Source organism: Phyllobates terribilis, unplaced genomic scaffold (genome assembly GCF_046119375.1).
Source record: "Phyllobates terribilis strain yellow unplaced genomic scaffold, ASM4611937v1 Scaffold_8__6_contigs__length_399053987, whole genome shotgun sequence".
Taxonomy (NCBI): Eukaryota; Metazoa; Chordata; class Amphibia; order Anura; family Dendrobatidae; genus Phyllobates; species Phyllobates terribilis.
Genome location: NW_027362768.1, coordinates 127,895,742 through 127,909,578, shown reverse-complemented (window position 1 = coordinate 127,909,578; position 13,837 = coordinate 127,895,742). Strand labels below are relative to the sequence as shown.

General features: G+C 39.3%; 1 protein-coding gene across 1 annotated transcript in view; it reads right to left on the bottom strand.

The window, feature by feature from the left end:
- Positions 1-4,038: 4,038 nt before the first annotated feature.
- Positions 4,039-13,837, bottom strand: part of QSOX1 (quiescin sulfhydryl oxidase 1) — a 74,558-nt gene continuing 64,759 nt past the window's right edge. Inside the window, exons 6-12 of the mRNA XM_073643281.1 lie at positions 13,064-13,209; positions 12,853-12,984; positions 8,755-8,884; positions 7,875-7,997; positions 7,618-7,762; positions 6,221-6,397; positions 4,039-4,993 (exon numbers count right to left, since the gene is read on the bottom strand). Of these exons, the coding sequence (XP_073499382.1) occupies positions 4,194-4,993; positions 6,221-6,397; positions 7,618-7,762; positions 7,875-7,997; positions 8,755-8,884; positions 12,853-12,984; positions 13,064-13,209 (1,653 nt within the window). The 3' untranslated portion in view covers positions 4,039-4,193. The remainder of the gene's footprint in view (positions 4,994-6,220; positions 6,398-7,617; positions 7,763-7,874; positions 7,998-8,754; positions 8,885-12,852; positions 12,985-13,063; positions 13,210-13,837) is intronic.

The following is a 13,837-nucleotide window of genomic DNA, read 5'->3' as shown; positions in this document are numbered from 1 at the left end:
ACTGAAAGTCTCATATGTGGCCTGGCAACATACACTGGCATGTAAAAGTTTGGGCACCCCTGGTTAAAATTACTGTTATTGTCAACAGTCAAGCGAGTTGAATATGAAATGATCTCCAAAAGACCTAAAGTTAAAGATGACACATTTCCTTTGTATTTTAGGCAAATATATATATAAGTATATAAGACAAAAGTATTGGCACCCTCAGCCTAATACTTGGTTGCACAACCTTTAGCCAAAATAACTGCGAACAACCATTTCCGGTAATCATCAATGAGTTTCTTACAATACTCTGCTGGAATTGTAGACCATTCTTCTTTGGCAAACTGCTCCAGGTCCCTGATATTTGAAGGGTGCCTTCTCCAAACTGCCATTTTGAGATCTCTCCACAGGTGTTCTATGGGATTTAGATTTGGACTCATTGCTGGCCACCTTAGAAGTCTCCAGTGCTTTCTCTCAAACCATTTTATAGTGCTTTTGGAAGTGTGTTTTGGGTCATTGTCCTGCTGGAAGACCCATTACCTCTGAGGGAGACCCAGCTTTCTCACACTGGGCCCTACATTGTGCTGCAAAATTTGTTGGTAGTCTTCAGACTTCATAATGCCATGCACACGGTCAAGCAGTCCAGTGCCAGAGGCAGCAAAGCAACCCCAAAACATCAGGGAACCTCCGCCATGTTTGACTGTAGGGACCGTGTTCTTTTCTTTGAATGCCTCTTTTTTTTCCCTGTACACTCTATGTTGATGCTTTTTCCCAAAAAGCTCTACTTTTGTCTCATCTGACCAGAGAACATTCTTCCAAAACGTTTTAGGCTTTCTCAGATAAGTTTTGGCAAACTCCAGCCTGGCTTTTTTGTGTCTCGGGGTAAGAAGTGGGGTCTTCCTGGGTATCCTACCATACAGTCCCTTTTCATTCAGACGTCAACGGATAGTACGGGTTGACACTGTTGTACCCTCGGACTGCAGGGCAGCTTGAACTTGGTTGGATGTTAGTCGAGGTTCTTTATCCACTATCCGCACAATCTTGCGTTGAAATCTCTTGTCAATTTTTCTTTTCCGTCCACATCTAGGGAGGTTAGCCACAGTGCCATGGGCTTTAAACTTCTTGATGACACTGCGCACGGAAGACACAGGAACATTCAGGTCTTTGGAGATGGACTGTAGCCTTGAGATTGCTCATGCTTCCTCACAATTTGGTTTCTCACGTCCTCAGACAGTTCTTTGGTCTTCTTTCTTTTCTCCATGCTCAATGTGGTACACACAAGGACACAGGACAGAGGCTGAGTCAATTTTAATCCATGTTAACTGGCTGCAAGTGTGATTTAGTTATTGCCAACACCTGTTAGGTGCCACAGGTAAGTTACAGGTGCTGTTAATTACACGAATTACAGAAGCATCACATGATTTTTCAATGGGTGCCAATACTTTTGTCCACCCCCTTTTTTAGGTTTGGTGTGGAATTATATCCTATTTGGCTTTAGGACAATTCTTTTTGTGTTTTTTTCATTGAAGACAAATTAAATGAAGATAATAATACCAAAGAATTTGTGATTGCAATCATTTTCAGGAAGAAACTGAGTATTATCTGACAGAATTGCAGGGGTGCCAATACTTTTGGCCAGCACTGTACACACACACACCACACACACACACACACACACACATACACTGTAATATATATATATATATATATATATATATATATATATATATATATATATATATATATATATATGTATGTAAAAAGAACTGACCAGCACATCCTAAATGTGAACAGGTGCTAGCTGCAGAAACTGAATTAGATATATAAAAAGAGAGCGCAGCAGCACTCCATTATGGCCAAAATACATGAAGACAGTAAAAACATTTGATTTAAACTGTGTTATTACTCAATGAACTTTACTTACAAAAAAAGGGGGTTCTTAGCGCATAAATTGGCCAATTCATGTGTGCCCATCAACCGCTGCAAGGTGACCTCCCATCTGATGGGTACTACTCTGCCTACATGCCTCTCTTGGGCTACAAGCCTATACTCTGGACATGTCACTTCTGGGCTGAAACACCTAAACGCTAAGAACCTCCGTTTTTTGTAAGTAAAGTTCATTGAGTAATAACACAGTTTCCGGTGACTACCTCTTGAAGCTCATCAAGAGAATGCCGAGAGTGTGCAATGCAGTCATCAAAGCAAAAGGTGGCTACTTTGAAGAACCTAGAATATAAGACATTTTCAGTTGTCTCACACTTTTTTGTTAAGTATATAATTCCACATGTTAATTCATAGTTTTGATGCCTTCAGTGTGAATGTACAATTTTCATAGTCAAGAAAATACAGAAAAATCTTTAAATGAGAAGGTGTGTCCAAACTTTTGGTCTGTACTGTATATATATATATATATATATATATATATATATATATATATATATATATATATATATATATATATATATATATATATAGTAATTTTTTTTATCTTAAAAATTACAAAAAGGAAAATGGGCCGGTGCAAAAGTTTGAGCACACTTTGAGATTTGTGTGCTCAGATAACTTTTCACACCTTAATCAGCCTGTTAGGGTTATGGCTTATTCACTATCATTATTAGGAAAGAACAGGTGACGCAAATTTCCCAGCTTTATAAAAACCAAGCCTCCTCTAAACTTATGCCAAAAAACATCAGCCATGGGTTCTTCTAAGCAGCTGCCTAACACTCAGAAAATGAAAATGGTGGAGGCCCACAAAGCAGGAGAAGACTATAAGAAGATAGCAAAGCGTTTTCAAATTGCCCTTTCCTCAGTTTGAAATGTAATTAAGATATGTCTGTTAATAGGAACAGTGGAGGTCAAGATAAGATCTGGTAGACCAAGCAAAACTTCAGTGAGGGCTGATCATAGGATTGCTAGAGAGGCAAATCAGAACCCCCGCTTGACTTCAAAAGACCTTCAGAAAGATTTAGCATATTCTGGAGTTGTGGTACATTGTTCTACTGTTCAGAGACACCTGCACAAATATGGCCTTCAAGGAAGAGTCACCAGAAGAAAACCTCTCCTGCATCCTCACCATAAAATTCAGCGTCAGAAGTATGCAAAAGAACATCTAAACAAGCCTATTGCATTTTGGAAGTCCTGTGGACCGATGAGATTAAAATAGAACTCTTTGGCCACAATGATCAAAGGTATGTGTGGAAAAAAAAGGGGACAGACTTTCAGGAAAAGAACATCTCGCCAACCATTAAGCATGAGGGTGGATCAATCATGCTTTGGGGTTGTGTTGCAGCCAATGGCACAGAGAACATTTCATGGTTAGAGGGAAGAATGAATTCAATGAAGTTTTAACAAATTCTTGATGCAAACACAACACCATCTGTAAAAAAGCGGAAGTTGAAAAGGAGATGGCTTCTACAAATGGATAATGATCCTAAACACACGTCAAAATCCACAATAGACTGCCTCAAAAGGCGCAAGCTGAAGGCTTTATAATGGCCCTCACAGTCCCCTGATTTCAACATCATTGAAAATCTGTGGCTAGACGTCAAAATAGCAGTGCATGCAAGATGACCAGAAATCTCACAGACCTGTAAGAATTTTCCAAGGAAGAATGGATGAAAATCCCCCAAACAAGAATTGAAAGACTCTTGTCTGGCTACAAAAAGCAATTACAAGCTGTGATACTTTCAAAAGTGGGTGCTACTAGATACTAACCATGCAGGGTGCCCAAACTTTTGCATCGGCCCATTTTCCTTTAAAAATGTAAAAGATTACTATATATATATATTTTTTTGCCTAAAATACAAAGGAAATGTGCCATCTTTAACTTTAGGCCTTTTAGAGATCATTTCTTCTTCAACTTGCTTAACTGTTCACAATAACAATAATTTTGACCAAAGATGCCCAAACGTTTCCATACCACTATATCTGATGAGAGTAACATAAGGCTGTGAACATGTCTCTGGACATCCATGTATTATAACATCCTGACCATTTTAATAAACCCACAGTTTTTTTTTTAAACAGTTTTATTTTTTTAAAACATCAGTGGATAAGACAACTACGATGAGCTCAGCTTTGGTCTCCAGTGGTTTTGCTCTATTGGTACAGAACTTCCCCAGATTATGACAGCACATTGTTCTCTAGCAAAATGTTCAGTTACGTAAAACATCAGGTTTGTAGTCCTATAAAACCGAATATCAACACTGGTATCATGGTTGTGGATACAAACACCGCTGTCTGAGCCGGGACCGGAAGCTTAGGTACAGGTACATCGCTAGTAGACACATGCTGGAGAGGAAATACAGAATGACACAGATGCTGATGTCCAGTTGAGAGAACCCAACTTCCAGCATCTTCACCCAACGCCTTTTCCCAATCACATCCCCATTCTCTACTCCCACCCCAATGAGAAAATTTTCATTTATTCCCCTTTTAAGCAGGCGAGCTTTTACTGCGTCTTGGTCGAACTTGGAATCGGGAAGATCTACCATTTTCTCTGGCTGGATGGCATATTTATTTTTGGAATTGGATTCCTTTAATGTTCTACGAGGAAAAAAATTATGTTCGAAAGAGTCTAAATCCACAATGTTCTCTTCTTCCCCCTTATTAGCATCCAAAGATGTAAAAGATTTCATTTTTATTATGGAGGGCCGGTGTCTGGGGTTAAGTTTTCCTTTCGAAGCTACAAGTAGCTCTCTATGGTCTTCTGTTTTGACCGGTGGAATTAGGACATCACGTACAGTCGTTTTCTGGGGACCCTTTGCTCGAACACTGGCCTCTCTTTTGGACCTGACTTTGGCTGTTTCGTTTCTCTGCTTTTCCAACATGACCGCCTCATCCTCCAAGTAGTCGTATGATAAATTGTCCTCAGAAAAACGTATCTTCATGAAGCGGAGTACAGCGGGCTCATCCCAAGTAATGTTATTATCTACCAGTTTCTGGCAGTCTGGACAAAGCTCGTTAGGAGGCCACTGAATCTTTGGAAAATCAGGATCTTCGGTTGCATCTCCTAAGAAAAGGTGATATGGTTAGTGGTCATGTCTGTGGTCTCCTAAATATTGCATACAATAAATTTCTAGATATACATTCGGAAATAAAGGGTTTTCTAAAATATACCAAAAATAATAATAAGCTACACTGCTCTTCTTGTCCATGAGCTTTGGTACTTCTTATTTGCAATATCAAACACACCCAATGGACATGTTTTTTCTTTTTTTTTATCCCTGTTTGTTTGAATGTGACTTTAGAAAAAAAAAAAAAAAAAAAAATCGAGAACTGCAGCCTTGTTAATAACTTTACTGATTAACAAATCTTGAATTTGCGGCTCGTAGCTCAGGAGCAACAAGCATTTTACAGAAATGTCAGACATCTCTGCGTAAGGCCTTGCTCAGACATCCCTTTATCACAGACAAGTTCCATCTGTTTTTCATGGGTAGAACATGTATCCATTACTATCTTTATCAATGTCTGTGTTTTCTTACAGACCAAGAATCTGCAGTAAAAAAAAAAAAACGACTTGTATGTTTTTGATCCGAGTCCCAGATCAAAGTCTCCAATGCAAGTTTTTGGGTCCGTGAAAAACTTGGAGAGCACTCGGATGCCTTCTATGTGCTGTCCTTTTTCACAGGCTGTAAGGAGAAGCTGAAGAAACCTACATTATTTTTTTTACATACAAGAAAAAATGAAAATGTGATCCAGCGTACTGATGAAAGTCAGTGTTTATTTTCCTGTAAGTAAAAAAAAAAAAAAGCGGATGTCTGGGGTTAAGTTTTCCTTTCAAAGCCACAGGTAGCTCTCCAGGTTCTTCTGCTTTGACCGGTGGAGTTAGGACATCACTTACAGTCGGTTTCTCGGGACTCTTTTCTCAAACACCGGCCTCCCTTTAGGACCTGGCTTCGGTTGTTCCGTTTTTCTGCTTTTCCAACATGACCACCTCGCCCTCCATGTAATGTGAATAAGGTCTAGAACTGGACTCACATCTGTAACATATGGTCTATGCTTGGACCACAATGCTCAGCCTGACTCCTGATCTGAACTAAGTGTCTCATAGTCATATATGAGGCATTTATCTCAGGTCAGTAAACCATTGGTCGGGATGGGCATCGCTGTCCGAACACCAACTGTACATTACAAATGTGAATCCAGCCGGAGTTTTACCTCCCACCGGCAGTACTATTATCCTCACGATGGAAGTAGAGGAATTTTCACCTTGTTCTTTCCTTAATTATGGACTCACCAGCCAGTCTCTTATTAACCCGGTTATGACTGAGCCACAACCATCTGATGGCTTCATCCAGAGTACGGACGCTGTTCATTGACTCTTTAGCCATTTCCTCAAAGTGACGAGCGCACTCCTTGCAGCCAAAGTAGTAACGGACATAACCACGCATGGCCTTCAAAACCTCCTGTGCACCTTAACAAGACAGAAAACATTTCAGACAAGGAGACAAACAGTCAAAATCTTTTTTTTTTTTTTTACAATAGATCAATATCTAACAGTTGGGGGGGGGGGGGATTTTATTAATGTGGTATGTTGACCTCCAAATACTGACGTGAACATTCTCCCCAAAACTGACTTAATAAAATGATAGCAAACCTAAAGTAATCGTTAGTGCCCCCTATCACAGCGCTAACATCTGGGCCACCCCCTAAAGAAGAGATCTGATCCTTTCTTTTTTTACTTTTCACTCTACTTAGGAAAATATACTGGACACAAAGTAGAAGCAAATAAAAAGTTTTGTAAAAATTCCTCCATCGTGATAATGAAGGAGTCGAAACAATAGTTTAGCATTGGGCACACTTTGCCGTTTTGTCTTGCAGAGCAGCACCCCGGCCATACGCCATGCAGGGCCCTATGTAAATAAGGGCGGCTGCTGATCCCCGCAAAGCCGTTTAGATGTGGCTGCAGTGCTAAACTAGGGCTGTGGTCTCCATTCTCAGCAACAATGGGTGTCCTAGAGGCCAAACCCCCCACCGCCCATTGTAAAGTGATAGCATATTCTTATGAGACAGAAAATCCCTTTAAATGTGTCCCTTTTTGAAGATAACTAGATGATTTTGCTCCTTCTCTCCTTTACAGCAATACTGACAAGTGAGCAACAGAAAACAGTAAAACCGTGTCCACATGGGCGAAGGATTGTGTTTTTGCATTGCGTTTTTTCTGCAAAATGTGCAATAGGAATTTGCTCAAGTTATTGCATTTTTTATGTATTTTACCCCTTTTTACTCCTTTTTTACTGCAGAAACTTTTTGATTCTGCACTTATAAACACAATTACAGTTTTTAAATGTATTTTTTCAAGCTCCCTATAGAAGCCTCAAAAAACGTACCAAAACCCCCCCAAAAGAGGCAAAGCTCAACAGCATCTTTAAACACAGTTTTCCTAAAATCGTATCTACTTTGACTGAAGTTTTAAAATGAGCAGATTTTATGCACAAAATGAGGTAATGAAAAAAATGCAGCATTTATGCTTTGTGAGAACATGGCCCAAGTGTCAGCTTATTGTGCCTGCTCATGTGGCTGATATAAAAATATTGAATTATTCAATTTTTTTTATGGCAATAGTATAAAAAAAAAATCAGCAAATGTTTTGTTTTGTTAAATATAATTTTCTAATAGTTCAATCACACTCACTGGTTTCTTCAGATCCAAGCTGTGCGGCTCTGACGGTCAGCAAGTGGAACAGTGTCCAGACAGAACATGGAAAACCTCGGAATTCCGGCTTGGAACCCTGACACCAGACGAAGTTGACATGTGGGGTCAGCACAGCATCCTGCTCCTAAACACAAAGGTGCACGAGATATCGGATAATGAATAGAACAATTGCTGTGATGTGGATTTTCCATTCTGATTGGAGACAGAAGGGTTGAGGAGACCCAAATCCAACTTACCTGTTTTTTATTATTTACAGCATCAGCAAAATCCTTGTATGTTACCATTTTTCCCCTTTGATTGTACAGCCAAGGATACAGAGAATCCAGCAGTGTGCGCAAGAAGGGGCGTGCAGGAAAGTACTGGGTAAGAAATAGATGCACAATGAAATGAACTATATAAAAACATCAAAACTTTTTTATTAGATGAAACACAGACTCTATAAATATTTCCTTAGCTTTAAAATCAATTTTGCAAAAACTAATACGATAATATTAGTGATTACAATGAAGAAAAAATTGAATAAAAAATACTGAACTGGCTCCCTCTAGTGGTGATTTTATGAGCTAGCACAGCTCAAGCTCCCTCTAGTGGTGATTTTAGGTGCTAGCACAAAACGAGAGCAATCTAGTGGACATTTTATGTAAATATATAGAACCATACAGCTACTCATCCTCCATTGTATAATGTCCTGCTTACTATAAATGAGCAAAAAAGGTTCACACGAACCTGATCTGGCGTCCACTTCTTTTCTCTGTAGCAACCGGACCAGGGCAGTGCGAACTTCCTTGGCCGGAACTTAAATGCCGACACCCTGGATGCGTCTTGCAATTGCTAAGTCCCCACAACGTCATGATGTCGCATGAGCGCTAGTGACTAGACCTTGTGTGACATCATAATATTGTGGGGGCCTAATAATTGCAAATATGCTCACATTTGAATTCCAAGCGAGAAAGTTTGCATTGTCCTGGACCATCTGCTATTGAGTAAATAAGTAGTCACCGGATAGGGTAGTTCAAAACTTTTTGCTGATCTCTACTGATCATAGTACATGGCCGTCTTACCACTACAGGCACATATACGTCTGTTCACTCTGGAAACTATAACATTCATCATCACCTTTTTCAATATGGAGACATAATTCGTCAGAGCCCTGAGACGATCACCATTGAATTTGCTGTACCGAGCCACCTCAACCCGCAGGGAGTAATGGATAGAGGACTCAAGATCCGCCATGTATATAACAGAACTAAAAATAAGAGAAAGAAAAAGAAAATGTCTTTTTTTTTTAACCTACAAAAGACAATGTAGAGTAACAAAACTCCTGCTTGGTCATAAAACTACCACTAGAACAATTTATTGTAAGGTCTGCCACTAATCAAATGTGTATAAGGGGCTTCCAGGGACCTTTTAGGGAATGTATCATCAGAAAATGGCCTAGTGCTTAACTACTTCAGGACTGCCCATAGACTTTAAACGTCCGGGCAGTCTTCTCTTATTGCTGAGGGCTGACCTAGTGTATGTACATAGATTATGAAGCACTTACCCTGCTTCCATCTCCGAATCCAATGAATATGAGATCACTGGGTGCAGGGAGGGAGCAGGAGCTGTTGGGTCCTAGGAAACCCAGACCGCTCTGTTATGCAGTCTACAGGCCCTTGTAGTTGGAGCTAATATATCAGCTTCATTTACAAAGCAAATCAGAAAAAAATAGTGCATTGATGTTTTAAAATGCCCCCAATAAGCAAAAATAAAAGTGATAAAAACTCCTAAGAGACAGACAGTCTAAATCGCTGTTTCTAGCCCCACCCCTATCAAAAAAATATATCCAATATAGAAAACTAATTTCTTTGAAAAGGGGAACACAATTTAAAATGTTTTTAGAGGTTCTTTGTGGTGATAAATAAAAAGTTAAAAAGTGAAGAAAAGACATGTATGTCCTATTTTTCCTAACATTTTCCCGGATATCAGAAAACTTCTCCCCATAAAAATAGCAGGAAAATTAATTTCCATGTGTCGTGAAAAATAAGAGGCAAAAATCATTTGAATATCTGAAAGTGAAGAAATTATAAAGCCATTAAAAGCAATAAAATGTCCCTGGGTCAGAACGGGGGGGGGGGGGTAAGTGACCCGATGATGAACTAGTTAAAATGGGATTTTTGTGGTAAATATGTATTTTTGAAACTTTTGGGAAATGTTTTCCACCCCACCACCTCATATCACAATCTGTATTAAAAAAAAAATTTCCACCGGCCACTGGAGCACTTTTAAACTCTAACTTCCTGTTGTTCCAGGAAACAACACATGTACAGTGGTGTGAAAAAGTGTTTGCCCCTTCCTGATTTCTTATTCTTTTGCATGTTTGTCACACTTAAATGTTTCAGATCACAAAACAAATGTAAATATTTCAAAAAGATAACACGAGTAAACACAAACTGCAGTTTTTAAATGAAGGTCTTTATTATTAAGAGAAAAAGAAATGTAAACTTACAGGGCCCTGTGTGAAAAAGTGATTGCCCCCCTCATTAAAACATAAATTAACTGTGGTTTAATCACATCTTTGGGAAGCTGAATTCAATTTCCCACACACAGGCCTGATTCCTGCCACACCTGTTCTCAATCAAGAAATCACTTACATAGGACCTGCCTAACAAAGTGAAGTAGACCAAAAGATCCTCAAAATCTAGACATCATGCTGCGATCCAAAGAAATTCAGAAACAAATTAGAAACCAAGTATTTCAGATCCATCAGTTTGGAAAAGGTTGTAAAGTCATTTCTAAAACCTTGGGACTCCAAAGAACCACAGTGAGAGCCACTATCCACAAAATTACCCCAAGAGCGCAGTGACGACTCATCCAAGAAGTCACAAAAGACCCCACAACAAGATCCAAAGAAGTGCAGGCCTCACTTGCCTCAGTTAAAGTCAGTGTTCATGACTCCACTATAAGAAAGACTGAGCAAAAATAGCCTGCATGGCAAAGTTCCAAGACGAAAACCACTGCTGAGCAAAAAGAACATAAAGACTCATCTCAGTTTTGCCAGAAAAAAATCTTGATAATTGCCAAGACTTTTGGGAGAATACTATGTGGACTGACCAGACAAAAGTTGATTTTTTTGGAAGTTGTATGTTACATCTGGTGTAGAAGTAATGCAGCATTTCAGACAGGGAACATCATACCAACAGTAAAATATGGTGGTGGTAGTGTAAGGATCTGGGGCTGTTTTGCTGCTTCAGGACCTGGAAGACTTGCTGTGCTAAATGGAAGCATGAATTCTGCTCTCTATCAAAAAATCCCGAAGGAGAATGTCCGGCCATCTCTTCGTGACCTCACGCTGAAGCGCACTTGGGTTATGCAGCAGGACAATGATCCAAAACACACCAGCAAGTACACCTTTGAATGGCTTAAGAACAACAAAATTAAGACTTTGGAGTGGCCTAGTCAATGTCCTGACTTTAATCTGATTGAGATGCTGTGGCATGACCTTAAAAAGGCGGTTCGTGCTCAGAAACCCTCCAATGTAGCAGAATTACAACAATTTTGCAAAGATGAGTGCCCAAAATTCCCCCAGAGTGTTGTAAAAGACTCATTGCCAGTTATCCAAACACTTGATTGCAGTTGTTGCTGCTAAGGGTGGCCCAACAAGTTATTAGGTTTAGGAGGCAATCACTTTTTCACACAGGGCCCTGTAGGTTTGGATTTCTTTTTACCTTAATAATAAAGACCGTTATTTAAAAACTGAGTTTTTATGATTACTTGTGTTATCTTTGTCTAATATTTAAAATTTGTTTTGTGATCTGAAACATTTAAGTGTGACAAATATGCAAAATACCATTGTACATTAGCAGCAATGAACAGACTCTGAACCTATCATCCTATCTTTTGTATTGAAACATAAAATTAACGTGTGAAAACGTCACTGTAAAGGTCATTGTGAGGGCAGTACGAGGGGTCAGCTGTGGCATCACTTATTCTGATTGGTGGATCCTGTGTTATCAGCTGTGTATAGAGGTGATAATTGTAATCCTGCCTCTGATGATAAAGAGACTGTTGAAAACTGTTCCTGGAAGGACAGAAAGTATGAGTTGTAAGAAAGCAGGAGGTAATGTCCTGGATGGCAGATATGTGTCATCAAGATGGTTGGCCTCAGTAATGTAAAGTCTGTACCAGTAAAACTAGCTTACTGAGAGATTTCTAATTTGACTGGATTTTAGGTCTGGAATTCAGGAGCTACCAAAAGAGTCTGGGTGGGAAAGGTCATTGAATAATCTAGTCCGGGGCTTATAGGCCTAATAACAAGCAGAGTGTGTGCTGCAGTAGAAGAAAGATTGTGTTTGTTTGGTGAACACATTTTATAACTGCTTGAGCTGATATTGCCTGGAATATTGAGGTTGGTGAGAGTACTCATTTTGGAATTATAACTTTATGATGGACAATAAACCTTATGCTATTTTTTATATAAAAACGCTGTGACTGTGTGACTACCAGAGAGCTGAAACCCTACAGCGTATAAAACAGACTCCGTGGCAGTGTGAAAAGTGCTAGATTACTATTTTTAATACATAGTGATTTTTTTTTTCTTCACCAGAAAAAAAGACAAAACACAGGGCGCATCTGATATGAGGCAAATGTTTTTTTCGTTTTATTCCAGAGGGTACATTATCTTTCAACACAGAGGACACGTGTATATTTATTTATAAGTCAGGGGCGCAGTGTATTTTTTTTTATATTCAGGAGGCATTGGATTCTACCTTTACATTGACGGGCACTGTGTATATTTTTATATATCTAGGGGGACATGGTATGTACTTTTATATTATCCAGTAGGGTACCGTGTAGATTTTTTTTTTCTTTTTTTAAATCATATGTTTTGCAATTATTTTTTGCCATTTGCAAAAAAAATATTTGATAGGGGTGCTCCAATGTTTTTTTTTTTTTTTTTTTTTTACAGGGGTGCGTCAATGCCAAAAAATGTTGGGAAACACTGGTTGCACATTAAACTCAATAATACTACTGTATTCACTAAGCTCCTGTGTTCCCTCTAGTGGCGGGTGCAGGTAGACAGAATTTTATGTTTCACATGGTTACCATATAGACAGTATGAACAGGGCAACACTTAGGACAAAGCTCTAAAAACCCTAAATGCCAAAAATAGATCCTGTAAAAGTGGATTCAAACTAAGAAGACAAGAAAGTTCCAGAGAAGATATATTCACACCTGTTTACAGCCCTGCGGACCACTGTGTCATCAACAGGGTTTGCGGACCACTGAATGAGATTAACAATAAACCTCTTCACCCCTGGAAGTGCCCGCAGGAATTCTGTATACGCCGCACGAGACTCTTCCTTCCTGTAAGAAACAAATAAGTTTACAAACATTCAACATAACTACATGGGGGATACACATAGCCAGAAAGGCAGATACTCACAGGTTAATTTTACTAATAGACCCATTCCTACACAGGAGGAAACCAGATGGGAATGACGACACCTTGAGCCGTTCTACTAATTCGGATTGGCTTTTAAGTACCCTCCTTACTGAGACCCCCTGATACTGTACCATGTCCAAAGCAACCTGAGAGAGAAAATGAATGCAGAATTTAATCTACATATTAATTGTCATTTAATACGACAACCATGTGTTTAATATAGTTCAGTAAAAGAATAATGATAAAAAATGTAGAGAGAAAATAATACAAAAACCTAAAGACAGCAGACGTAAGCTATAAAATGCTTGTGGACACTTAAAGGGGATGTCCACTACTCTGATATTGATGACCTATAAAATCAGCGAGAGGTCTGATACTTAGAACTCCCCACTGAACAGTTGTGATCAGCTTAGTTCAGATGTAAATACTATAGGGATCGGGAGAGCTGTGGCGCTGGATTTCTGTAGTCCTTCTACAGTTTGACCACTAGTGGCTGCTATTGTTCACCTTAATAATTGTGCTGCAATCCCACTCCTTACCACTGGAGGCTGCTGTTGTGCTCTGCATTTGCCCTTTACTAAAATGGCAGATTCTAAACCTGTGGGGTCCATCTTGTTTCCTGTTTGGGCCTACTTAAAGCCGCATGGATCACTCACTCATTGCTTGAGTATTGTGTCTAGCTGTTATCCTAGTTTCCGTCTCCAGCTCCTGAACATTCTTACCCAGACTGTTCTCACCTATCTACGGATTGTTTCCTACCACTCCTTTGCTAAC